Genomic DNA, 27,509 nt, shown 5'->3' with positions numbered 1-27,509 from the left:
AAAGAGGATACCAAGCAGTTCCCAAGCCTGTCTTGGAGGTGGAAGGCTCTGTACGTCATCGGATCCAAACCCTTTTCTTTGAGTCATGGGGTGAAGTCCTTGTGACGAGAGCTTCTTCCACCAGTCCCTCTGCACTGTCGGGCAGTCCTTGCTCCTTTAAGGAGTGGGCGAACTGAAAAAGAGGAAAGGAGGGCAGGGTGTCCAGTAGGGATGTGCTCTGCTTCTCCTCGAACCGGAGAGGCAAGAGCGGAGCGGGGGGCTTCGCCTTCCCTTAAGGTGAAGAGGATTGGGGGGCCGGCGGAGCGTTGTGAAGAGGATCAAGGTGAAGGCGGATCCTTCGCCTCGATCCGGAGCTCCGCCGGAAAGGTAAGTGGGGTTTACCGGGCCCTGCCGCTGTCGCTGTCACCCATGCGTCGACAGCGGCAGGGCCCGGTAACCCCCCTCCCTCCTCTCCCTTACCTGCGTACGTCCGCGGTCCCTCGGCTTCTTCAATTGAGCCCGCGGCTCAACCAGGAAGTCTAGGCCGCACTTGCGGCCCAGACTTCCTGGTTGAGCCACGGGCTCAATTGAAGAAGTCGAGGGACCGCGGACGGACGCAGGTAAGGCCCCCCTCCCCCTTGGTCTCTGCAGGTAAGGGAGAGGAGGGAGGGGGGCCTTATCTGGCGCCACTCCCCTCCACTGTGGAGCTCCGATTTGGAGCCGGAGCTCCGCGGCGAAGAGGAGCGGACTTTGGGCGGAGCAGCGCAGAGTGGAGCGGGCCGATCGGGGGGTCAGTGCACACCCTAGTGTCCAGGCTTCCTACGCCTTTCCGTTGAGTCAAGATGCTCTGTTCCTAAAGCATCCTGAAGAGCTGCTATGCAAGCACTAACAAGGACTGAGAGTTTGCTCTTCTTAAAACGAAAGCTAGGAATCAGAGGGTGGTATCCAGCGTTAGTCCTGTGTAGAGTAGACCCATTGAAATGAATGGGGTTGACGGTAGTCCTGATTGAAGTCTCATTCATTTCAAGGGGTCTGCTCTATGTAAGACTAACGTTGGATACTACGCGTAAGACCCCGAAACGCACCTGGCATAGGCATTGCTATGACAAATTCCGTGTAAACAAGGTTGCAAAGGATTTTGCTAGTACCCTAATTGCTTGTCTGCCCTCCTGTGTCTTCAGGGTGTCCATTGCTGAGCTTCAGACACACCCTGAGCTGGATGTGGACGGTGATGGGATCCTGTCGGAAACGGAAGCCCAGGTATAATGACGGGGCGTACGTGCCTGTAGAAGGTGGCTGTCTGAATGCAAACAGTGATGCCTGTCCATTGTTGTCCTTGGCTCTTACCTGGGGACCTTCTACTTCAAAGGGCTTTTCGTGCTTGGGGGTTCTTTCTGCCCCTACTCTGCACTAGGTCAAGTTGGGTACCGCTTGAAGCTTGGCCGGAATCTGGGTAAAGTGGTTGAGAACACCAGTGTGCCTTGATGTTTATCGCTGTTATTTCCTGAAAAATGAATGGGTCTTGCTGAAGGATCTTCTGAGGGACATCAATTTTCTGTTGAAGACACTCTACTCTTTCAGCCATTGCCAATATGCTTGTCCTGTATGTGCTCAGTAGCTCTCTTCCTGGACATTTCCACTCTCTGTCAGGCAGGGAGGGGCTGTGGCTCAGTGGGCAGAGCTCCTGCTTTGCCTGCAGAAGGCCTCTGGTACTTTCCCCAGCATCTCCAGGTTGGGCAGGGAAAGACCCCTTCCATAGTTTTTTTAGCGTAGCTGGGTTCAGGGAACATGAAAAGCCATGGTTCAACAAGAAGACACTCAACCCTCAAGTGTGGGCGATCGTGTTGCGTGAACCCAGTTGGGTCGGCTTCAAACGTCACGTAGCAACCCTTGATCAGTCCAGTCAGGGGTGAACATTCAAAATGGTTGCAGAATGCGCCTGGCACACATCATGGCAAATCGTGAGTTCGTTAACCCATGATTTGCCATGTTTTGTGTGAAGCAGGTGTTTGTCAGAGGTGTCCACAAGATGGCAGCAATGTTAACTTGGTCTTCAGCCTCTTGTTGCTGGCAGCTGAGCTACGGCTGAGAGATGGAGTGCCTGTTCCAGCCTTGCACAGTGCACAGCATTCCACACCCGGCGAGTATCTCTTTACTCCAGGGTAGGCAACCTGGTGCCCTCCAGAGGTTTTGGATTGTAGCTCCCATAAGCTCCTGCCACCATGGCCAATTGTCAGGGCTTATAGGAGTTGTAACTCAAAACATCTGGAGGGCACCATTGCGTTTGATCAGCTTAAGGGATTCACTGTCCCAAAATGTGATGCTAGTCGCCGGTTTAAATTACTTTAAAAGAGGATTAGGGGGGATAGATATTTTGGCAGCTGTGTCAACTAAATGGAGCCTCTAGTTGCTAAGGGCAAGAAGGCAGGGCGGCTACTTTCATGCCCTTCTTTTCTCAGACATCTTGTGGCTGCAGTCCCTTCCTCAAGCAGTACAGTAACAAAGATACAGTCGAAAACAGGTGGATGTTTCATTAGCTCAGCCTTCTCCAAACTTCTCCTCCAGGTGTGTTGGACTACAACTCCCATCACCCTCAGCTAGCATAGCCAATGGCCGTCTGAAAGCAGTTTATTTTATTTATTTTATTTATGGATTTTTATGCCGCCATTCAGCCAAAAAAGGCTCTCACGGCGGCTTACAAAAGTATTTCTTGACAGTCCCTGCCCACAGGCTTACAATCTAAAAGACATGACACAAAAGGAAAGGGGATGGGGAGGGAGGAGGAGGAGGGGGAAAAGGAAAGCCAATTCAGGCACTACAATCTTAGTTGGAAAGTTCAGCAGTTACAGTTGACAGCAGGAGGGAGGGGGCTCTCAGCTGGAGCTGGACCTAGGCACGATGGAGAGGTGCCTGGCTGCTGCTTCCTCCCTCACTGGTGGCCTCTGCAGTGACAGTTGGCAGCAGGAGGGAGGGGGCTCTCAGCTGGAGCTGGACCCAGGCACGATGGAGAGGTGCCTGGCTGCTGCTTCGTCCCTCACAGTTGCCAGAAATAAGTAAAAAGTATTAAAAATAGAAAGCACACACATATATAAACTATTAAAGCTAAAATAGCTGTATAAAACAACTCAAACCCAGATTAGCAAACCACAGAAAACATAATATAAAACATTAAGCAATGGCTTTCACTAATACGATTGCTTTTTTAAAATAAAAATAAAAACGAATGCACATCTCTAAATTAAACTGCAACATGGCTTCATTTATATGAAGTGCTTGAGAAAATCTCTTTAGGCTGCAAAACGAGTAGCTAATTCTTTTTCTATTAATAGGCAAGCTCTGCATAGTTACCAACCCGAGAAGTTCAAGTCACGGGCACCGAAGCTCTTGTCATGAAGTCCAGTTTTATGCTCTTGTGCTTCAGGGAACTTCTCTATGGTGCAACCTTGCTTGTGTCTCGTCTTCAGCACACAGAGATCGACAGAGTTCAGAGTCGTATACTATTGTCTTTCCTCAGCTGGTGTGCTTTGCTCAGAACCAGGGCTTGCCATAATTGGGCAGTTCCATTGATAGGTTGTTAGCCAAACCCCTTAACACCGTAAGAGTGCGATCCTATCCTGGCTGGGGAATGCTGGGAGATGTAAGACTTTTTTCTGTCCAAACGTGTAGAATTGCACCCTAAGTTGTAGGGCTGTGCTCCGCTTCTCTTCGGGTCGGAGAAGCAGAAGCGGATCGGGGTGCTTCGCCTCCCCTTAAGGCGGAGGCGAAGAGGATCGGGGGAGGATCGCGATGAAGGCGGATCCTTCGCCTCGATCCGGAGCTCCGAAAAAAAGATAAGGGGGCCTTACCTGGCGCTGCCTGTGTGGCGATGGCGGCAGAGCCAGGTAAGGGCGGAGGGGGGGGTCTTACCTGGTCCATCGCGGCCCATCGCCGGCTTCACTAGAGCCCGCGGCTCAACCCAGAAGTGTAGGCCCCAAGTGGGGCCTACAGTTCTGGGTTGAGCCGCGGGCTCTAGTGAAGCCAGCAACGAGCTGCGACGGACCAGGTAAGTGGCGTGCGCGAGGGGGGGTTTACCTGACCCTGTCGCCGCTGCCGCCCATGTGGCGAAGGCGGCAGAGCCAGGTAAGGGGGCAGGGGGGAAGGGTCTTACCTGCGTCCATCCGTGGTCCAGCGGCGGCTTCAACTGAGCCCGAGGACTCAAACCAGCCGCCGCTGGACCACGGATGGACGCAGGTAAGGGGGGGGTGGAGGGAGGGGGGCCTTACCTGGCGCCGCCGCCACTGCGGAGCTCCGATTTGGATCCGCAGCGAAGCAAAGCGGACCACTGGCGAATCGGTGGGGAGTGGACCCGATCCGGAACTTGCGGCTCAGGGGGGTCCATGCACAGCCCTACTAATTTGCCTGTTAAGTACTCTATTTTTCACTGTTTTAGCTAGTAATATTACTCAACATGCCTCTTACTTTGACCCTAGCAAGGAAAGCACCCTGTTTGATCATAACAGGCCTCATACTTCAGCGAAGAGATCACAGGCAAAATTCAGCTGCTCGGAGCGTTGCATTTTCATGTCATTTTCAGTGCTGAATCGCGTCTAGGACATGGGTAATGGATCAGCGGACATTGCTGTCCCTGCCTCTTTGCTAATGGCTAACAGAAGAGCTCAACAAAATGGATTCTGAATCTGGTTGTGCTAATTACAGCATACGGTTTAATTTTACCACGTTCATGAGATACAAGGAGATTGTGGTACAACTTGGCTTACATCCCGCATAGGGGCTTCCATTGCTGGAGTCAGGTTATTTGACTAAATGCACCCCTAGTCTCATGCCACAGGGCTCTTTTCACGTTCCTTATCACAAATGACCTTGTGCAGCCTGGCTAGCTCTTGCCTTCTCAAAATGCATCCCCAATCTTCGACCCAGAAGGGGCCTGCCTTGGTACTTAGTTTAAATGAAGGTTCAGCCCTGGAACATATGAAATTGTGTGAGATTAAAATGTGACTCTTGTTTTTCCAGACCTTGCTGGACGACACCTTGCAAGTGGATGTGGATGCTTTCCAGCACACTGTGTGGGCAGCCATCAAGGAGAAGTACAGAGCAGAGGTCAGTGTGGCAATCTGGTTTTCCCTCTACCGCAGTGCTACTCAGCTCAAACAATCCCATCTGGAGAATGAATTTGACAAGGAAAGCTTCTTTTTTTTAGGACTCAGGCAGCTATGTGGCTGCAATGGCTTTGAGAAGGGCGCACATGGTTAGGTGAAGAACTGTTGATTCTTTTGCATGTACACTTGTTCAGTGTTTCATGACGGGGTAGCCCTTCCTGTGGCAGTTTGAGTCCCTGCGCTTCACTGAGCTCCGGAATTCTGGGAAGAGGGCCAACTTGAAGGCATGTGTATGGGAAGGGGGGTAGTTTTCCAGTTGTTGGTGTCTAGACAAAAGGGGAGTTCTGTCTTTTTGTCCTCATCATAATTTGGGGATGAACAGACTGATGCCTTAGCAAGCCTAGGTGCATGGAGAGTTCCTTTCTACTGTGTAGAGTTGTGGTAACATTTGACAATTAGATACTATTTTCAGAGCGTATGAAGTGCTTCACGTACAGTATTTCACTAGTCCGCGCAATATCTCTGCATACCCCAAACTGCAGCTGGGATGTTGAGAGTCAGAGAAGAGCAGCTTGCCTAAGGCCGCAACGGTTGTTCATGGCAGGAAGAAAGTTTGGATTTGAATCTTCCTGGTTCACAGCTCAGTCTTTGAAGTGATGAGCTATACTTGTTGGCTCTTCTTTCAACGATAGTTGTGCTGTGGCTTGGCAGTACCTCCCAGCATTTCCTAACACTTTGGTCCAGCGGTTGGCAACGCAGTGCTCACAGGCACAGTATTTATTTATTTATTTAATTTAAGGATTTTTATGCCGCCATTCAGCCAAAAAAGGCTCTCACGGCGGCTTACAAAAGTATTTCTTGACAGTCCCTGCCCACAGGCTTACAATCTAAAAGACATGACACAAAAGGAAAGGGGATTGGGAGGGAGGAGGAGGAGGGGGGAAAGGAAAGCAAATTCAAGCACTACAATCTTAGTTGGAAAGTTCAGCAGTTACAGCTGACAGCAGGAGGGAGGGGGCTCTCAGCTGGAGCTGGACCCAGGCATGATGGAGAGGTGCCTGGCTGCTGCTTCCTCCCTCACTGGTGGCCTCTGCAGAGACAGTAGGTAGCAGGAGGGAGGGGGCTCTCAGCTGGAGCTGGACCCAGGCACGATGGAGAGGTGCCCGGCTGCTGCTTCCTCCCTCACTGGTGGCCTCTCCAGAGAAAGTTGGTAGCAGGAGGGAGGGGGATCTCAGCTGGAGCTGGACCCAGGCACGATGGAGAGGTGCCTGGCTGCTGCTTCCTCCCTCACTGGTGGCCTCTCCAGAGAAAGTTGGTAGCAGGAGGGAGGGGGCTCTCAGCTGGAGCTGGACCCAGGCACGATGGAGAGGTGCCTGGCTGCTGCTTCCTCCCTCACTGGTGGCCTCTGCAGAGACAGTTGGTAGCAGGAGGGAGGGGGCTCTCAGCTGGAGCTGGACCCAGGCACGATGGAGAGGTGCCTGGCTGCTGCTTCCTCCCTCACTGGTGGCCTCTGCAGAGACAGTTGGTAGCAGGAGGGAGGGGGCTCTCAGCTGGAGCTGGACTCAGGCACGGTGGAGAGGTGCCTGGCTGCTGCTTCCTCCCTCTCTGGTGGCCTCTGCAGAGACAGTTGGTAGCAGGAGGGAGGGGGCTCTCAGCTGGAACTGGACCCAGGCACGATGGGGAGGTGCCTGGCTGCTGCTTCCTCCCTCACTGGTGGCCTCTGCAGAGACAGTTGGTAGCAGGAGGGAGGGGGCTCTCAGCTGGAACTGGACCCAGGCACGATGGGGAGGTGCCTGGCTGCTGCTTCCTCCCTCACTGGTGGCCTCTGCAGAGACAGTTGGTAGCAGGAGGGAGGGGGCTCTCAGCTGGAGCTGGACCCAGGCACAGTAATGCCACCAGGGGCTCTTGAGTGCATCCACCAGACCCCCTTGGGATTTCCTCTTCCTCCTCCTCCTTCTGCTGCCTTCACCTCCACTGTTCTCGTCACCTCCTCCACCGGAGAGTTCCCCTCCCCACTGTGCATAGCTCCGCCTCCCATCTGAGATTCCCTCCCTGCTCTACTTCCTTGTTTCGGGTAGAAGAAGGAGGAGATGAGTGTGAAGGGAGGGGGAGTTGAATGGGGTGGCCATTATCCTTGAACACTTTTTCAACCTGTGAAATGTTCCCAGGGTTCCAAGGAGGTTGGCTGCCCTGGCTGCGGACAGTGTGAGAAGGGAATTTGCAACCCCCTTTTCCCACCAAATGGCCTTAAGATCGGATAGTCTCCTCCTGCACTTTAGAATGACATGTATTCGTTATTTTGCGTTCCTTGTTTTGTGAATATGGTTGTGACGCCACCCCCTCACGCACAAAGCTTTGACGCACACACCTCCTCCCTCAGGCTAAGCACCACCCCTTAAATACCTGAGGAGGGGATAAAAAGAGAAGTATAACCTTTCCCTTATAGCAGAGGGAAAAGCTAAGGAGATTTGGAAAAGGCTCCTCTGTGAATACAGCAGGCTGAAGGTTTAATGTAATGTGTTTATTTATGAACCAATGGAGCAGGAGACACAGCCAAACTGACACGTGGTTTTACGGTAGCAAAATAAAGAAAATGTTTATTGTTGTTTACAGTTCTTAGTTCCTTCCAATTCTATTCAACTCCTGCCTATTCTTAAGAATACTGGTAGTAACAAACCTATTAATAACTATCTTTAGTCCTTATGATCTTATTTTCACTCACTCCTCACACAACTCCTGACAAGAAATCACACAGCTAAACACATCTACCCTCCAAACCCAATCACCAACTGAATCCCTCAAACCACTCCGCTCCCCCATATATAGACTCCTCTCCCCTTTCCACAGCATCACCAGCCACACCCAATCAGTCCAACATTCTGCGCTCTCTAGACATACTCACCAACAGACATACCTAAGGGAATAGAAATGTGGGTAACGCCACAATTGTCTTGCCCAAATTTATTTATTTATTTATTTATTTATTACATTTTTATACCGCCCAATAGCCGAAGCTCTCTGGGCGGTTCACAAAAATTAAAACCATCATAAAACAACCAACAAGTTAAAAAACACAAATACAAAATACAATATAAAAAGCACAACCAGGATAAAACCACGCAGCAAAATTGATATAAGGTTAAAATACAGAGTTAAAACAGTATAATTTAAGTTAAAATTCAGTGTTAAAATACTGAGTGAATAAAAAGGTCTTCAGCTGGCGACGAAAGGAGTACAGTGTAGGTGCCAGGCGGGCCTCTCTGGGGAGCTCATTCCACAACCGGGGTGCCACAGCGGAGAAAGCCCTCCTCCTAGTAGCCACCTCCTCCTAGTTTGGGAATAGTATTTCCTGATCCTTTCAGGACCTTGATAGAGACCAGCCTTCCCCAAGCTGCTGTCCTCCAGATGTGTTGTACCACAACTCCTATCATCCCCAGCTAATACATTGTATTTCAGTGCATCTGGAGGACACCGGGTTGGAGAAGGCTGATGCAAGTGATGCCTTCATGTTTTGATTGCTGCGTACAGATTCGTTTCACTTATCATAGAATCATAGAATAGCAGAATTGGAAGGGGCCTACAAGGCCATCGAGTCCAACCCCCTGCTCAATGCAGGAATCCACCCTAAAGCATCCCTGACAGATGGTTGTCCAGCTGCCTCTTGAATGCCTCCAGTGTGGAAGAGCCCACAACCTCCCTAGGTAACTGCTTCCATTGTCGTACTGCTCTAACAGTCAGGAAGTTTTTCCTGATGTCCAGCTGGAATCTGGCTTCCTGTAACTTGAGCCCATTATTCCGTGTCCTGCACTCTGGGAGGATCGAGAAGAGATCCTGGCCCTCCTCTGTGTGACAACCTTGCAAGTATTTGAAGAGTGCTTTCATGTCTCCCCTCAATCTTCTCTTCTCCAGGCTAAACATGCCCAGTTCTTTCAGTCTCTCTTCATAGGGCTTTGAACCATGGCTGGTATACAAGAAGTCCGTTTTCCACCACGAGTAGATCGTGTCCGTTTTTGCTGTGAGGGGCGCTGACTTTCCCTGAAGGTAGAAACAGAATGGGCTGGTGCAGTTTTATATAGTCTCAGCCTTAAAGCATGAGAATGATTTTTCTCCTTCTTACTTTAAAAACAACAACAGCCCTTTGCTAAATAAACCATCTCGAGGAGAAGATGATATGTACAAGACCTTGTTTTCCTACAAACAGAGAAGGCAGCCGCAGGCAGCTGGTTGTCGTATTGAAGGAGCCTGCCCCGAAAGGGTTTGCTTTTGAAAAGACATGTTGGTATTTATTTATTTATTTATTTATTTATTTATTTATTACATTTTTATACCGCCCAATAGCCAAAGCTCTCTGTCATCATGGTAAATGATGACAGGATAAGTTTAGTTGTTCTTTTACGATTAATCAAAGATTACATAAGAGAGGAGAATAAAGAAATGGTGATTAACTTGTTAACAGGATTGCAAAAAAGTCTCAATGAACAATGGAAACTTTATCTAGTAAGGGTTGGTTAAAAGGAGAATGGAAGACATTGCTGATGGTAAAATTTACTCATTTAATATGGTTTAAAGTAAGAAAGTAATTAGAAATTCGTTTGTGGATAAGTGGGATTTATTCTTAACCTTTTGGAAAAGAGATTTTAGACAAGATGAGGTTACTGAGGGATTATGATAATAATTCTCAATAGGGATCTGCTTTATACCTTTTTAACTAGGAACTTTTCTATCTATATTCATAGGTGCATGGAAAATACTGACATTTATTAAAAAACCAGACAAAACAGATTCTTGGGAGAGATTTTGCTGTATCTTTGTGACTTCTGGTTCTGGCAGGGCCGCTTCAATTACCACTGGCTCTTTTACTTGATTGAACCAGTTTCAGTAGTAATATTCAGTTCATGTCTATATCCTTAAACTTGCAAAACATATTTTTGTTCGATCCTGAATCTGACAGTATGACTGTGAAATAAGGACTTGGTCTGAAGGCACAGCTCAGCTTTCTCCAAACGGGTGCCCTGCACTTGCTTTGGATTATGACTCCTATCAACCCCAGGCAACGTAGTTAACAATCAGGGATGCTGGGAGATATATTCCAAAACATCTGGAGGGCTCCAGGTTGGGGATAGTTAGTATCACAACCTTGCTAAACAGGTCTGGGTCTGCTCAGTGCCTGGATGGGAGACCACTTGGGAATCCTAATTACATTACCTTGATCTTCATGGGAGGAAAACAGGATATAAATGTAATAGAAATAAATAAGGAAATCCGTCTCTGTCTCCTTGGAAAGAGGTCTAATACAGCTTCTTATTTATAGATTTTTAAAAAAACATTTAAAATATTCATGGGCTGCCTTTTAGGGCATTACCCTCCCAGGGTGACATACACAACCCAGAGAACAGATATACCAGTGGCTTCAAATGCTATATTGCAGGAGAGGGCAGAAAGTGGATCTCCAAATGTTTCGGACCAAATCTCATGAACCCCTGTGATATCTGGAGAGCTCTACTTTCTGTCCACCTCTGCAATAGGGTTCAAAATCTTAAACCCCCATAAAAGAGCAGTGCACATTATGTTATGCTTTGATTTAAGGCCTGCAATGTGGGGGTCTATGTGTATGTCTTTTGGAAGGGAGTTCCATAACCCCAGAGGAAATCACTGAGCAGGCCTCCCTCTTGCGCCTGGCATCCTAAGTTATCTTACGAGTAGAGCATCTAAAGCTAGTCTTAACACAAGGGTAGGACAATTTGGTGAAGAAAATCCTTGAGATAATCTGAACCCAAACAGTTTAGGGCTTTGAAGGTACTATGAGCACTTTGAATTGAAAAACACTTAATAGATACTTTTAATTTCCCATTAAAAGTATCTAAAGGTGGCTTACGATAGTATCCTACATGTTAATAGTGAGTGTTAGAAGTACTTTTGTTTGTCCTGTCATAGTGACAAAGTACAGGTTCCCCTCTATTCAGCGCTGGTTAGGCCTCATCTTGAGTATTGTGTCCAGTTCTGGGCTCCACACTTCAAGAGGGACGCAGACAAGCTGGAGTGTGTTCAGAGGAGGGCAACCAGGATGATCAGGAGTCTGGAAACAAAGCCCTATGAAGAGAGACTGAAAGAACTGGGCATGTTTAGCCTGGAGGGGAGAAGATTGAGGGGAGACATGAGAGCACTCTTCAAATACTTAAAAGGTTGTCACACAGAGGAGGGCCAGGATCTCTTCTCGATCCTCCCAGAGTGCAAGACACGGAATAATGGGCTCAAGTTACAGGAAGCCAGATTCCATCTGGACATCAGGAAAACTTCCTGTTAGAGCAGTACGACAATGGAACCAATTACCTAGAGAGGTTGTGAGCTCTCCCACACCAGAGGCCTTCAAGAGGCAGCTGGACAACCATCTGTCAGGGATGCTTTAAGGTGGGTTCTTGCACTGAGCTCGGGGTTGGACTCAGTGGCCTTATAGGCCCTTTCCAACTCTGCTATTCTATGATTCTGTGACCCTGTTCAGACAACACGCTAAGCATTATGGTTTAGTGTATCATGTGAACCATTCCAGACTGTGGTGGCTACTTAACCATGGTTTATACACACTCACTAACCATTTGCTGCAAAAGGGTTAGCAACCTAACCATGGCTTAGCGTGTTGTCTGAACAGGCCCAGTGTCTCCTGAGGATCCTAATCTTGGAACGCTTATATTACAAGGAAGCGACCATTATGGACATGGCATATGAGAAGCATAGGCTGCAATCCTATGCAGTTTCCTGGGAGTAAATCCCATTGACCATAGTGGGGCTAACTTCTGAGTAGGCATGTCTACGACTGCACTACTATTTTATGTTTTCCCCTGTGGTTCTTGTAAGACATCATTAGAAACTGTTCATTCTTTCAGCATGGCTGGTGGAATGGCCCACTCATCTTCCTCCATACAGCCATTTGTGTTTCACTTTTGGGAGTAGTTGCTATATTGTGAAATGCTTTTGCGGTGGTGTCATTGCGTAATTGTATGATGTTCATCTATTATAAGCTGTTTTGAATTCTCAAATTGGTCAGAAAGGCAGGATGTAATAGTAAGCATCAATAGACTAAAATTTTGTCAGAACTTTGGCCATCTCCTACTACTGGGGAAGTGGTAGGAATCTAGTATGAAGCCTTCTCTGAAGGATCATTGGAAAGACTGCCTGCTCAGGAACCCCTGGTCTGGCAGGATGACATCCATGATATTTGTTCTTCCTTGCTCCTTGAACTTTCCAAACAGGAGAGTGGAGTTTGTTAACCAAGTGCAGTAATCAGGTATTATGCTAAGTTTGGGCTAAGCTCAAGTCTTCCTTCTCTAGAGCTTGCCTGATGTACAGCCTCCACCAAAGGCTCCAGTAGAGGAAGATCCAGATAATCAGCCTGATGCCCAGGTGGACCAGTTACCTCCTGATGAAGACTATGATGAAGAGGATGATGAAGAGGAAGACACTGATGAAGATGGTGTTGATGAGCAGGTGAAGGTACTAATTATTACAATATCCCGCCTTTTTCCCAGTACAAGGCAGTTTACAAGATTAAAACATGTACAACTAAAACATATACCGTATTTTCCGGCGTATAAGACGACTGGGCGTATAAGACGACCCCCAACTTTTCCAGTTAAAATATAGAGTTTGGGATATACTCGCCGTATAAGACTACCCCTCTTCCAACGCACACCAAATAAAAATAAAAAAAACATCAGATTTGATTTCAATCCTATTACCTCCTTCTCTGCCTGTCAGATCTCACACACACACGTGCGCGCACACACACACAGAACACAGACCTCGGTTAGGAGTTGCTCGCCCCCCCCTCGCTATCCTTCCTTCCCTCCCTCGTGCTCTCTCGCTCGCTTTCTCTCTCTCTCTCACACACACACACGTGCGCACACACAGAGAGAGAACACAGACCTCCGTTAGGAGTTGCTCGCCCCCCCTCGCTCTCCTCCTTCCTTCCCTCTCTCTCTCTCACACACACACACGCACACACACACACACACAGAGAGAACTCAGGAGCTCGCGCTCCCTTTGCCTGCCTCAACCCCCGACACCCTCAGAACCCAAACAGTAAGTTTGGAAGTTACAGCACCCGCCCTAGACACCCGGCGTATAAGACGACCCCCGACTTTTGAGAAGATTTTCCTGGGTTAAAAAGTCGTCTTATACACCAGAAAATACGGTAAATATAAATTGTGTTGAAGCCTACAGATGAAATATATAGGGATGCCCCCCCCTCCTAACTTGAATTTTGCCTGCAAAACTATGTGCCACAAAAAAAAAAAACCCACGTATGCAAGTGTGCTTATTTTTGCATACTTTGTCCTGAAAACAATATTTGTATGTTTGTTTGAACTGAGGGAAGTTGGCCAAGGAGTAATATGGCGACAAGGACCCTGACCAAATCCCATGGAGGGTGGAGGGGAAAAGTAACCAGGATGGTCACGCTACCGCCTCCCTCTGGAGCCTTTTGATGCCCGTTTGTATGTATTCCGGCCCCATTTTCTCAGCTACACACTTACTTTAAAAATGAAAAGTGAGTTTAAGATCACAAATTCTATAAAGGATTCCAGAAGATGAGGGCCCTCCTACCTTATCCAGCTCAATGAAAGTCAGGTAGGGGCTGGATTTGCCTCTTGCTGTCATGGGAATGAGACATTCAAGCCTGTTCCATCATGTGAACAAAGCTGGAGCGTGTTCAGAGGAGGGCAACCAGGATGATCAGGGGTCTGGAAACAAAGCCCTATGAAGAGAGACTGAAAGAACTGGGCATGTTTAGCCTGGAGAAGAGAAGATTGAGGGGAGACATGAGAGCACTCTTCAAAGACTTAAAAGGTTGTCCCACAGAGGAGGGCCAGGATCTCTTCTCAATCCTCCCAGAGTGCAGGACACGGAATAACAGGCTCAAGTTACAGGAAGCCAGATTCCAGCTGGACATCAGGAAAAACTTCCTGACTGTTAGAGCAGTGCGACGGTGGAATCAGTTCCCTAGGGAGGTGGTGGGCTCTCCCACCCTAGAGGCCTTCAAGAGGCAGCTGGACAACCATCTGTCAGGGATGCTTTAGGGTGGATTCCTGCATTGAGCAGGGGGTTGGACTCCATGGCCTTGTAGGCCCCTTCCAACTCTGCTGTTCTATGATTCTTTGTATGGGAAAGATCACCCTTTGTTCTTTTTGGAGGGATCCAGTTCTTTTTTCACACTCTTTGTTTTTCTTCTGGGCATATTTCTGTAGTCTGTTTTTGTGAGTCCTTTTAAGGGACATGTATTAGCCTAGTCTACTGAATAGCTGTTTTCTGATGATATTTGGCTGATCCTTATTTAGTACCAGCAGTGAATTCTACACTAACCCTAGCAGATGTTTCTCCCTACCCCTTCCGCTAGTTTGAATTGGTCACCTCCTTCCTTGGACAGCACTCAATATCTATCGGCACTTTTTCTGCCTGTCTTTGTTAGTTTCTCTGAACATCCTTCTTTGGTTTCCTTCTGCTCTTAGTTTTCCTTCTTGGTGTGTGTGGGGGCCGGGGGAGGGGGGATTTGGGGTTGAAAGTAATGATGGCCAACCTGTTACTTTGATGTCTCTACAGGTCCCCCCACCCAAGCCATCGTCTGATACTAAGACAGCAGAGGATGAAGGGGAGAAGATGCCCCCTTACGACGAAGCGACGCAAGCTCTAATTGAAGGTAGGGCATTCTGTCGGAAGCACCCTTTCCAATAAGTCTCCATGATTGTGTTTAGTAAGCCTGGTTACCGTATAGAAAAGAGGCGGCCCTCTTGGTTTCAGCTGAAGGGAAAGGAAAGGAACCTCTCGTGCAAGCACTGAGTCATTACTGACTCTTGGAGGGACGCCAGCTTTCGCTGACGTTTTCTTGGCAGGCCTTCTAGCGGGGTGGTTTGCCGTTGCCTTCCCCGGCCGTTATTACCTTTCCCCAGCGGGGTGGTTTGCCGTTGTCTTCCCCGGCCATTATTACCTTCCCCCAGCGGGGTGGTTTGCCGTTGCCTTCCCCGGCCATTATTACCTTTCCCCCTGCTAACTGGGTACTCATTTTACCGAACTCAGGCGGGTAGAAGGCTGAGTCGACCTGAGCCGGCTGCCTGAAACCAGCTTCCACTGGGATCGAACTCAGGCCGTGGGGAGAGTTTCAGCTGCAGAAACTGCTGCTTTACTGCTCTGCGCCACACGAGGCTGAAGAAATAGTAAAAAATAATAGTATGGGTTGTTGCAAGGAGCCACGTTGCTTTGCTTTCCTCATCTGTAAAATGGGAATCGGTTGCCTTCCTTGCAGCATTATTGTGAAAATGACAAATTATTATTATTATTTATTATTTAAAGCGTGATGGCTCCCCTCCTGTGGAATTCCCTGCCTCTGGAGGTCAGGCAGGCTCCAAACTTGTACTCCTTTCGGCGCCTCCTGAAAACATCTTTGTTCCAGGAAGCCTTTCCTTAATATGCAGCCTTGAATCTCTGTTTTTGCTTCTTTTAAAATTTGTTTTAACTGTTTTATTCTGTTTTTATTTTCATTTTATCTTGTACACCGCCCCAAAGCTTTTCATTGGGGAGCGGTATATAAATATTCTAAATAAATAAATAATAAATTATTTATTGCATTTGTATACCGCCCCATAGCCGAAGCTCTCTGGGCGGTTCACATAAGATAAAAACACTTAAAAACAATATACAAAGATTAAAAACCACAAAAACAAGCAAAATACACATACATTTAAAACCACTATAACAACTTTAAAAACGATGAGCCAAAAAACCAGACCCACGGTCATTACATATTGCCAAACACCTGGGAGAAGAGAAAAGTCTTGGTGGTAATGCATTTTGAATGTATTCAATAATTTCCATAGCTCTTATAATTTCCATAACTCTTATAAAGCTGGAGCTCCCCAAGGACCTGCCCCGGATCCTGCCTTTGAATAAGTAACCCAAGTGACAGCAAATGTTTTCTGATAGCTGCATGTAAAGCAGACTCACAAGGAAGAGTGATTAAGAATTAAAATGACCTGTTTGCAGATCCAGAGTGATGGTATGTTTGTCATGAACGGTTTTCCTGGGATATCCTGCCTGGGGCATGAGGCTAGGCTGCATGATCTCTGATAATCCAGAGTCCTACTTGCACCACTCAGTAGATATTAGGCTGGAAGAATTCAGGGCTCTGAGCCTTGAGTTGGGTTGGTGTTTAAATAGGGTGACCATATGAAAAGGAGGACAGGGCTCCTGTATCTTTAACAGCTGTATTGAAAAGGGAATGTCAGCAGGTGTCAATTGTATGCATGCAGCACCTGGTGAAATCCCCTCTTCATCACAACAGTTAAAGCTGCCCTCTTTTAAATCTGGCCACTCTAGTATAGCTCCTGCACCTTTAACTGTTGTGATGAAGAGGGAATTTCACCAGGTTCTCCATATATACAAATGACCCCTGCTGAAATTCCCTTTTCTATGCAACTGTTAAAGATACAGCAGCCCTGTCCTCCTTTTCATATGGTCACCCTAGTTTAAAAGAGCTCTTCAGTTCTTGCTTCTTACCCTGTGTTGGTATTCAATCTCTCTCTCTCTCTCTCTTTTTTTTTTTTTACTCTAATGTATTTGTAACCAATGCTGCCTTATCTGTCCAGATCATCTCTTGGACTTAACATCTGTAAGTCTTTTTTTTAGACAAGACTCCTATGAATCTGGTTTTTAGATGCTTATCAGCAGGGGGATGGTGAGGTTGGTGGTCACCATGGCTAATCTTGCTCAAGAAAGTTCCCTACTGGAGTCATTTGCAAGGTTGATGATGGCGGCTCCCTCCCCTGGGAGCTCATGGGTCTCTTCCCGTGCTCTCTTGACTCCAGGGAGCTGAAGCCTTTCATAGAGCTGGCACCACTGGGGAAGCAGGCGCTTTGAGGTGGCTCCCCAGATGTTCCCTCTGGCAGGTATTTGGGGCAGGCCCCTAGGACAGTACGGTTGAACCTCTATCAACTTGAGGGCAAAACTCCATTTCAGATGAGCTCTCGGGGACCGCATCTAAGCGCTGGAGTGGGGCTGAATGCAGAGTGAGGCCAAAGGCAGAAAAAAGGTTTATAATGGCAGCATATTTTGGCTTGATCGTCAATACCAGTAGCTTGACCCTTCAGAGAGGCATTTCAACCTTTTAGAATGGGGAAAAACCTGCAGAAAAGCCGGGAAATCATCCGTGGTCAGGGGAAAGGGGTTGGGGCCAAGGGAAGGGGGCACGGCCATCTGAGGAATGCCAGAAGCCCAGTTTGAGATACCAGGAAGGCTGGATTTGGCTTCCGGGCCTGAGTTTCTGCGTCCCTGCTCTAGGAGCTGGAAAGAATCATAGAATAGTAGAGTTGGAAGGGGCCTACAAGGCCATCGAGTCCACACACACCCCTGCTCAGTGCAGGACGCATCCCTGACAGATGGTTGTCCAGCTGCCTCTTGAATGCCAATAATAATAATAATAATAATAATAATAATAATAATAATAATAATAATTCTTACCTGCCTCTCCATTTGGATGGAGGCAGGGAACAACAGTACGTATAAAATACTGATTAAAAACATAGTATGCATTGTTAAAACATCCTAGAAGCATCCTAAAATTCCACTGGATAGGCCTGCCGGAAAAGATCAGTCTTTATAGCTTTCTTAAATGCTAAAAGACTGTTAAGTTGATGAATCTCCTCCAGCAGGCCATTCCACAGTCTGTTAGCAGCAGAAGAAAAGGTCCTCTGGGTAATAGCTGTCAGCCTTGTTTTTGTTGGCTGGAGTAAATTCTCCCCAGAGGACCTGAGTGCGCGGGGCGGATTGTACGGGAGAAGGCGATCCCGCAGGTAGCCTGGGCCCAAACCATGTCGGGCTTTAAAGGTGATAACCAACACTTTGTACTTCGCCCGGAAACTAACTCTAGTGTGGGAGAGCACATGACCTCCCTAGGTAACTGCCCCCTTCCAAGCCTTTGTGAAGATGCACTGTATTGAGCAGGTCTTTCCCCCACGTGGGCTTGTTTGGCTGCATTGGGAACCCTTTCCCCCCCATCTAAGGCCATCTTGATGTGTGCTCTTTTGCTGTTTGGGAACACTGGTGTGACAGGCAGTGGCCAAGGGACAAGTAAGGAGCAGGGGGTCCTTGAGGAGTTCTGGGGCTAGAGTTGAAGACAAGCTCAGTATTCTGAGTCTATCTGCATCTCTGTATGGGAAAAAATAATAATAATGAAGGCAAGTGAAACATTTGGTTGGCCTTGCCGTCACAAAGTTTCCGAGATCTTGATGTAAGGTCACTCCTCTCTGATGACAGACGTGTCGCCTATGGACACTCTTTACATCCGCGTCAGCATCGATTTCGGAAAGCTCTCAGAAAACAGAACGGTGTCTGCTAATTGGGGGCAACAAAGTGAGGACAGGCCCTGTAGCCGTTCTCTTGGGCATTTGGGATTCCTGTGAACTGGGAACGAGACACTGGGCAATAGAGGCAGCCTTTGTTTGCTCTTCTGAGTGTGGGCGAGTCTTGAGCAGGGCTGCGCGTACTCCAAGATAATAATAATAATAATTACAACCTCCTTCCAGGCAATCCAAATTTTGAACTAAGAAAAGCGGAATTTTCTCCTTTGCAAAATTTTACACTCCCCCCCCCCCCCCCCCGCACAGTCTGATTTTGCTAATCATGGGGCGAGGGCAAGGCAGTGCAACCCTGCTTCCAGCCACCAAGAATCTCATTCCTCCACTTTTCATGCTTTTATTTATTATTTATTTATTTAGAATATTTATATACCGCTCCCCATTGAAAAATTTCGGAGCGGTGTACAAGGTAAAATGAAAATAAAAACAGAATAAAACAGTTGAAACAAAATTTAAAAAGAAGCAAAAAAAAACAGAAATCCAAGGCTGCATGTTAAAGAAAGGCTTCTTGGAATAAAGGTGTTTTCAGGAGGCGCCGAAAGGAGTACAAGGTTGGTGCCTGTCTGACCTCCAGAGGCAGGGAGTTCCACAGGAGGGGGGCCACCACGCTGAAGGCTCTTCCCCTGGTGGATTCCAATCGGAGGATGGATCTAGGTGGAACCACCAGGAGCAGGCCCTCAGATGACCTCAGTGACCGGGCAGGTTGGTAGATGTCAGCATGCATGGCCTACATGTTTCCACACTTATATTTTCAGTTATAAGGGCTAGAAACCTTTATCCTTTTCCTGTGCTCTTAAGTCCTGATTTTTTTGTTAATCGCCCTGTCCCCAAAGCACTCTAGGCTTTTTGACTTCTATTTTGGTATAGAAGTTTCTTCCTTTTGTGAATGTATTTAACTGCATCCCTTATTGATTGGTCTTTTAGTTCAAAAACGTTAAGGGGATTGGAGGATTCTGGGTGGCCCTTCCTTCCTCTTCTCTTCTCTTCTCTTCTCTTCTCTTCTCTTCTCTTCTCTTCATGGAGTTCAGCTGCCAGTGGCAACCACCCCCACTCCAGTCACTTTTTCTTTTTCTGTTCAAATAAACGTCATAAAGAGGCTTATGAGCTTAAATCAAGGCAAATGTGCCATCGAGTCACAAAACAAAAGCTATTTGCTCTAAGAGGAGATGAGCTCCTGCTTTTAGCACATGGCTGAAAAAGAGGAGCTGTTTGTGTCTGTAAGAAAATAGGCCTCCTCATTTTCTCTGAACAAAGCAAAGCTGCTTAGATTGTTTTCTGCAGGGTGGGGGCCGTGCAGTGACTTAGATGTGCTTGTCATGAAAAGGATTCCTTAATTACATTTGACTCCACAGCTATGAGCAGCTACCTTCTCCCTCTGTCTAGTTAAAAATAGCTCTGGCTGAGGGCGAAAGATATAATGGTTTACTTGGATTCATGCAGTGTCATAATCCCAAAGCATGTGCAGAAGGTTTTCATAGAGAAAGTGGCAACTGTGGGCTGTGACGCTGCAAGTGACTAATCTTGCCAGAAGACCAATCGTGCAAGGAAGGTATTGGATCCAGTAGACCTCGCCCAAGATGAGGCCCCATGAATATTGGGTGATTTGCTAACTGCTCTACTTACCTTGTAGTAGCTCACAGCTTTCTTCCTTTGCAGTAGCTAGAGTTAATTTGGTAATAAGCAACCAAGTATTTACAAGTAGCCGTTAGTTTCAACGTGGTGGTGGCTGTTGACAGGAGAGGTATGAGGTCAAGGTGGGCAAATCTTTCCGTTGGGTCAAGAGGAGTGGTTTCAGCCTGTCAAAGAATTGCCTTGTGCCTCGTGGATGAGCAATAGACACCCCACATTCCTTAATGCCAGACGAAAAGTGATGGAGTAAAAGAGAGAAAGATGGACACAAATAATTACACATGCATGCCCACATGTCGCCGGCTGGCTGCCAAGAACGTTCGCGGCCCACCCTCCTAGTTATGGTGCCTATTCAGTGGGTTCCTTTCCATCACTAACTGGCTTCTTAGGTCCCATTGGCGGCTGCTACAATCTGTCCTGTTGGGCAACGTCAGCTGGCGTTTCTCTTGTCCCACCTTGATCCAGCTTCACAAAAAGGATCTGCCCCATATAACCCAATGTAACGAATCACATTGGAGAAATAATGTGTTGTTTTACTCTCTGACCTGGTTCACGCAATCGCTGCATCCCACTGTGGCTTGTTTAAGCCTCGGTGGGCTGCAGTGCATGCTAGCATGTGCCAGGTGGTTTCTGAATATTCAAGCCACAGCTTGTGTTGTCTGAACTCAGGCAGCAAAGGTTGTGTGTGGTTAAACAACCTCGTATAACCGTAGAGCAGACCATAATATATGTATGTATGTATGTATGTTACCCGCCTCTCTCTCTGGATCAAGGCAGAGTATAACACAAATGCAAACACCATGAAATACATATAAGTGATTAAAACATATAAAATTGTTAAATTATTAAAAGCAGCACATTATTATAAAGGCATCTTAAAATTCAACTGGGTAGGCCTGCCAGAAGAGATCAGTCTTTATGGCTGGAAAACTGTTAAGCTGACTGTTAAGCCATGGCTTATGCGAGGGTTGTTTTAACCCTCACACAACCCTCGCCACCCAAGTACAGCTGATGTGACAAGCTGTGATTAGAATAGTCAAAATGGCCATCCATCCACAGTACAGCCATGGTGGGCTGTTTGATCATACGAACCCGGTCTCTGGGTCCGTTGAAGTGGGTGGTTGCTTGCGCACTGGACTGGCGACCTGTTCTGCTTCAGTGCTGTTGAACTCAAGGCTGTCTTTCTGAGCAGCACATATAGAAGGCTTTTATGTTGGAAGAAATTCCTGTGTGCTTAGAAGCTTTCAGAACTGTTTGCAGGCATTCTTTCCTTTGACGGTGCCTCCCCCCCGCCCCCCCAAAGAGCTGGTAGTCTCCTTGGTCATCAGAACTGTCGCAAATTCGTTGGACCACAGGATCGTTTTAAAGCATCGTCTACCTCTTTCTATCTCCAACTTTCTTTATCCAAAGAAAAAGACAAAACCTAGGGCTTTGAGGGATGACGCTTTTGCTTAAACGGCTTCCCTCTCCTTGAAGTGGCCAGCCTGCTTCTGGGAGTTTGTGGAAGACGAGGAGATCCTCTCTAATAACCCATAGCAGGAATACATTGCCTTGCTGTGTGGTCTGTCAAGAGCAAGGTATCATCATTTTTATGCTGCTCTGGGTTCCAAGCGCTAGGCGTGAACACCGCCTAGAACGGTGTTCCATTTCTGGCAAGGCCTGTACAAAGTGCATTAAAGTAGAGCTAGCCTGGCCAACCTCATAGCAGACAGGTCTCTTTTATCAGTTTTTGCTTATTGATCTGTACTTAAGATATTGTTGCCAAGAATATTGGAGGGAGGGGATGTGCGGTGCTTGAGGCAGAGAACGTAAGAACGATATTAGACTCCTGAAGAAGCCTAACCTGGACCCGGAGGACGCTAACAACTACAGGGCGGTGGCTAATATCCCTTTCCTGGGCAAAGTGCTTGAGCGGGTGTGGTTGCAGGACAACTCCAGGCACTCTTGAATGAAACGGATTATCTAGATCCATTTCATTTGGGTTTCAGGCCTGGTTTTGGAACGGAAACTGCCTTGGTTGCCCTGTGGCACTCCCGAGAGACGGGGAGTGCGACCCTGTTGGTTCTCCTGGACCTCTCAGCAGCCTTCGATACTATCGACCATGGTATCCTTCTGGATAGGTTGTCTGAGCTGGGAGTTGGAGGTACTGCGTTGCAGCAGTTCCGCTCCTACTTGGATGGCCGATTCCAGGTGCTGGGGGATTATTGCTCTGTGCCGTGGCTCCTAACAGGGCTCTATCTTATCCCCTATGCTGTTTAACATATACATGAAGCCGCTGGGGGAGGTTATCCGGGGATGTGGACTGAGGTGTCATCAATATGCGGATGATACCCAGCTCTACCGTTCCTTTTCATCAAACCCAGGTGAGGCAGTGACTGTTCTGAACCAGTGCCTGGGCACAGTAATGGACTGGATGAGGGCTAACAAACTGAGACTCAATCCAGACAAGATGGAGGTACTGTTAGCAGGTGGTTCATCTGTCCAGCGAGGTGATGCTTGCCCTGTCCTGGACGGTGTTGCACTCTCCCTAAAGGATCGGGTCCGTAGTTTGGGGGTGCTCTTGGATCCAGAACTGTCACTTGAGGCACAGTGGCAAAGAGCACCTTTATCAGCTTAGGTTGATATACCAACTACGCCCTTATCTGGACAGAGATAGCCTAGCTACAGTTATCCATGCTCTGATAACCTCTCGTTTGGATTACTACAATGCGTTATACGTGGGGCTGCCTTTGAAAATGGTCCGGAAGCTTCAGCTGGTACAAAACAGGGGAGCCCGTTTACTAACAGGGACTGGCCGGCAAGATCACATTACGCCAGTCCTTTTACAACTTCATGGGCTGCCAGTCCAGGTCCGATTCAAAATGCTGGTATTGACATTTAAAGCCCTAAACGGTTTGGGGCGAGGTTATTTGAAGGAACGCCTCCTCCCATATGTACCTGCCCGGACCTTAAGATCATCTACAGGGTCCCTTCTCCGTGAGCCCCTGCCAAAGGAAGTGAGACAGGTGGCTACTAGGAGGAGGGCTTTCTCCACTGTGGCACCCCGGTTGTGGAACGAGCTCCCCAGAGAGGTCCGCCTGGCGCCTAGACTGTACTCCCTTTTATCGCCAGCTGAAGACCTTTTTATTCTCTCAGTATTTTAACACTGAATTTTAACTTAAATTTAATTTTTACTGTTTTAACTCTGTATTTTAATCTTATATCAATTTCTGCTGCGTGGTTTTATCCTGGTTGTGCTTTTTATACTGTATTTTGTATTTGTGCTTTTAACCTGTTGGTTGTTTTATGATGGTTTTAATTTTTGTGAACCGCCCAGAGAGCTTCGGCTATTGGGCGGTATAAAAATGCAATAAATAAATAAATAAATAAATAAATAAAATTACAGGCACCCAAGGGAGGGGGACACTGGAGGGGAGGAGGAAGCAGTTGCAAAGCTAATACATATTTACAGCTCTACCACTGCATTTTCACAGATCTTCAAGCATAATGGTGCCTCTGGCGTTCTTCAGGTCTTACAGCACAGGAAGCACCGCTTTTAGGGGGCTGTTCCACATTACTGTTTTCAGCTCCTGTGACATGGTGGTGCTATAACCATAGCTAAGCTGTTTTGTATGTTGTGTCCAAATGTTGAGTCTCCCTGCTTATGTCGGCTAGGATGGGCAAGCACTGATTTGTAATGTCGAGAGATGCTGAAGTTAAGTCACCTTGGGTTGTTGACTGATTCGTTCTGTCTTCCTGGTTTTCGAGTCTAATTTAGGGCCTTGCCTGTTTCTACGTGTTCAGATGTAGTCAGTGTGGCCACGTGCATTTAATTTGCAGGCACAATTAATTTGCACAATTCTTGTTTTTTCTTCGGAATGGTTGCTGGTTGCAGGAGAAGAGTTAGGACTCAAAATATTTGTGGTGCGAAAAGGTGGGACTGAGGCCTCTGTACTGCGATATCTTGAGTATCCTGTATCCTTTTTGTTGTTTTCCAATCGCTCATCTCTTCCATCTCCTGTCATTCTCCTACAAGTTGTAAGCTTTCTTTCCTACAGCCCCAACTCAAATTCAGTATTGTGGGTGCCAAATTTGGTGCCAAAACTTGTATTGTTCCTGCTCTGTTGTATGATTGTGGCTAAACAACAATTGAGACACCTGAACATGCTTCCAGTATTAAATCAAAGTCCAGTTCTTTGAATCTGTGAATTAGCCTTATACAAACCAACTTGTACTCTCTGCTTTAATAAGTGCAGACCAAGACTGCAAGCCACACTTTGATCCAGGTTTGCAGGGAAAGCGCAAACCATGGTCTCTAGGTATTAGTCAGCTACAATTTCTACAAAAATGGAAGTCGCTTATTAAAGCAGAACACACTAGAGATGGAGGAAGAGGGAGCGCGCGTGCACCAGGCTTCTTCATGTGATGCCAAACCATGGTTTACAGTTACATGTGAACTAGCTGTGTATTGTTGGTGTATTATTGATGTGCCTGGTAGGCCAGGTTGGAAGGAAGCAAAACGGTTCTCTCTCAGCTTGACAAAGTATGTATTGGCTGTTTCAGCCTGCAGTATAGGCTGTGGCTGATGGACTCATCTGTGACACCTGGGAACTGTTGTCTTCAACTTCATCTCCCTTGGAGAGTGTCAGATAGATGCGACAGCCAGGAGTGCCTACTATCAGCTTCGGCTGATACGCCAGCTGCGCCCCTTCTTAGAGTCAGAAGACCTAAAGACAGTAGTGCATGCGCTGGTAACCTCAAGGCTTGACTTCTGCAATGCGCTCTACATAGGGCTACCATTGTACCTAGTTCGGAAACTTCAACTGGTTCAAAATAGGGCAGCCAGGTTGGTCACCGGTACACCTAGGGGTGACCACATTACCCCAACATTAAAATCACTCCACTGGCTGCCAATTAGTTTCCGGGCAAAGTACAAAGTGTTGGTCATCACCTTTAAAGCCCTAAATGGTTTGGGTCCAGGTTACCTGCGGGATCGCCTTCTCCCATACAGTACGCCCCGCACACTCAGGTCCTCTGGGGTGAACTTACTTCAGTCAGCTAAAACTAGGCTGACATCAGTTTCCCAGAGAACCTTTTCTTCTGTCACCCCCAGATTGTGGAATGGCCTGCCGGAGGAGATTCGTAAAATTAACTGTGTGATTTTAAGGCAGCTTTAAAGACTAGCCTTTTCCGGCAGGCCTATCCAGATCAATGTTAAATCATGATTTTTTTAAGATGTATTGATTCCTGTTCTAATGTTGTTCCCCGCCTCGATCCAAAGGGAGAGGCGGGTAAGAAATAATAATAATAATAATAATAATTATTATTATTATTATTTCTGAGATATTTAAAGTAAGGCTTCATTTAGGCATCATGCCAAATGGGGGCAATACCAAGGCCTCAAGTTGCTTCACCCTCATGTCCTTCTATATAGAGCAGTGGTTCTCAACCTTCCTATTGCCGTGACCCTTTAATACAGTTCCTCATGTTGTGGTGACCCCCAACCATAAAATTATTTTCGTTCTTCTCTACACGATCCATTGACATGGGATGGTTTGCTAATGAAAATAATACATAACAATAGCTTTAATACAAAAGATGTTACATGACATAGTTCAGTCAATACAGTTTCCTAAGACCATCGGAAATATGTGTTTTCCAATGGTCTTAGGAGACCCCTGTGAAAGGGTCATTCGACCCCCAAAGGGGTCCCGACCCACAGGTTGAGAACCGCTGATATAGAGGTTGAAAGACCTACTTGTTTCAAAAGGCACAGGGGCTGCTGAACTTGTTGCTTGTTCTGTGAGTGTTCGTGTCCTCAATTGCTTATGCTGCACTCATTGAATTATTTTGTGGTTGGTTTTGTTTGTGTCCTTAGCTTTATTGATTCCTGGAAGTCTCTTTGAGCCTTTGAAAGCGCGGGGTAAGATGTCTTAAATTGACGTGTTACTCATCCATTTCTGCTCTTCATTCTGAGAGACTCAAGACAGAAAAGTTGAGTCACCTCCATGGAAAGGGCAGAGAAGCTGTTCACTCTACCTGAGGCCTAACTATAGCACTTGCAGGGCGTTGTGTTTGTGAGAAAGGTTCCACTGAACCAGCCTTGAAGGGGCTACAGCAAGGCTACTTTTCCATTTTTCTTCTGAATTTTTTTATTATTTATTTATTTATTTATTTATTACATTTATATACCACCCCACAGCCGAAGCTCTCTGGGCGGTTCACAAAAGCTAAAAACAGTAAACATTAAAAGCATACAAAAATGTAAAAAACACCAGAGACATAAAAACAACAGTATAAAAACAGCAGCATCCATTTAAAACAACAGTTTGGGGGTCCTTTATTATTATTATTATTTATTTATTTATATAGCACCATCAATGTACATGGTGCTGTACAGAGTAAAACAGTAAATCGCAAGGCCCTGCCGCATAGGCTTACAATCTAATAAAATCATAGTAAAACAATAAGGAGGGGAAGAGAATGCCAACAGGCACAGGGTAGGGTAAAACTAACAGTATAAAGTCCGCACAACATCAAGTTTTAAAAGCTTTAGGGAAAAGAAAAGTTTTTAGTTGAGCTTTAAAAGCTGCGATTGAAGTTGTAGTTCTCAAATGTTCTGGAAGAGCGTACCAGGCGTAAGGGGCAGCAGAAGAAAATGGACGGAGCCGAGCAAGGGAAGTAGAGGCCCTTGGGCAGGCGAGAAACATGGCATCAGAGGAGCGAAGAGCACGAGCGGGGCGATAGTGTGAGATGAGAGAGGAGAGATAGGAAGGAGCTAGACCGTGAAATGAGATTCCAAACAAAAAGGCAACACTGAGATGAACGGGGAAGAGCTGTGTTGCAGGGCCTTTGGGCGAAGAGACGTCTCCGGTCAACCAAGTAGACCGACCCTCCAACATGAGGCCTAAAAAGCAGACTTGTACTGTTCACAATTTCAGTGGATCCCCGAGTCCCTCTCTGAATAGAGTTGCTACCCGTTCACATCTCTTCATTTTATCAAATGGCCACGCGAGCTGTGCGTTTACAAACCACAAAATGTCTGGATTCACCCTGTTACCTCTGATTGTCTCAGTGAAGAGATCCCACTTCAGCATGGGATTTAGGTTTTGGGTGGCTTGGGCTTCTTGTGAATGAATGAAGCTTTATTGAATAAGTCTTCCGACCATTTCAAAAATCTCAAAAATCACCTCATCATTAAGAACAAGACAGGCATTAATTAAAATTTACGATTTGAAATTATAAAACAACGTACAATTCTTATATATTATTTATGACTAACAGTTAATAAAACCCCTTGTGCGTAACGACCTTTTAAAAAATCTATTTATTAGGCCAATTTTCCAGTTCTTTTTTTCTTATACTAGCTACTTTGAGAGCAAAAAGGGCAACCCTCTGGGTCACATAATAACTAGAACCACGTAGGAGA

The 27,509-nt window shown here is 46.8% G+C and overlaps 1 protein-coding gene and 1 long non-coding RNA gene across 3 annotated transcripts in view; one reads left to right on the top strand and one right to left on the bottom strand.

The window, feature by feature from the left end:
• PRKCSH (PRKCSH beta subunit of glucosidase II) overlaps positions 1-27,509 on the top strand; it is a 77,099-nt gene that overhangs the window by 15,541 nt on the left and 34,049 nt on the right. Inside the window, exons 9-12 of one of the 2 annotated variants that reach the window (XM_063119150.1) lie at positions 1,161-1,239; positions 4,990-5,076; positions 12,402-12,557; positions 14,667-14,763. In XM_063119150.1, the coding sequence (XP_062975220.1) occupies positions 1,161-1,239; positions 4,990-5,076; positions 12,402-12,557; positions 14,667-14,763 (419 nt within the window). Of the gene's footprint in view, positions 1-1,160; positions 1,240-4,989; positions 5,077-12,401; positions 12,564-14,666; positions 14,764-27,509 lie in introns of both variants that reach the window. The other variant, XM_063119149.1, reaches the window with a different exon arrangement.
• Positions 12,632-13,273, bottom strand: LOC134394049 (uncharacterized). The gene is made up of 2 exons (XR_010025160.1): positions 13,187-13,273; positions 12,632-12,746 (listed from the first exon to the last, which is right to left on the bottom strand). It is a non-coding gene; the product is annotated as an uncharacterized LOC134394049 (long non-coding RNA).

Source organism: Elgaria multicarinata, chromosome 3, assembly GCF_023053635.1.
Source record: "Elgaria multicarinata webbii isolate HBS135686 ecotype San Diego chromosome 3, rElgMul1.1.pri, whole genome shotgun sequence".
In the NCBI taxonomy this organism is placed as follows: Eukaryota; Metazoa; Chordata; class Lepidosauria; order Squamata; family Anguidae; genus Elgaria; species Elgaria multicarinata.
Note: the sequence above shows the minus strand (reverse complement) of the source record. Positions and strands in the feature narration are given on the sequence as shown.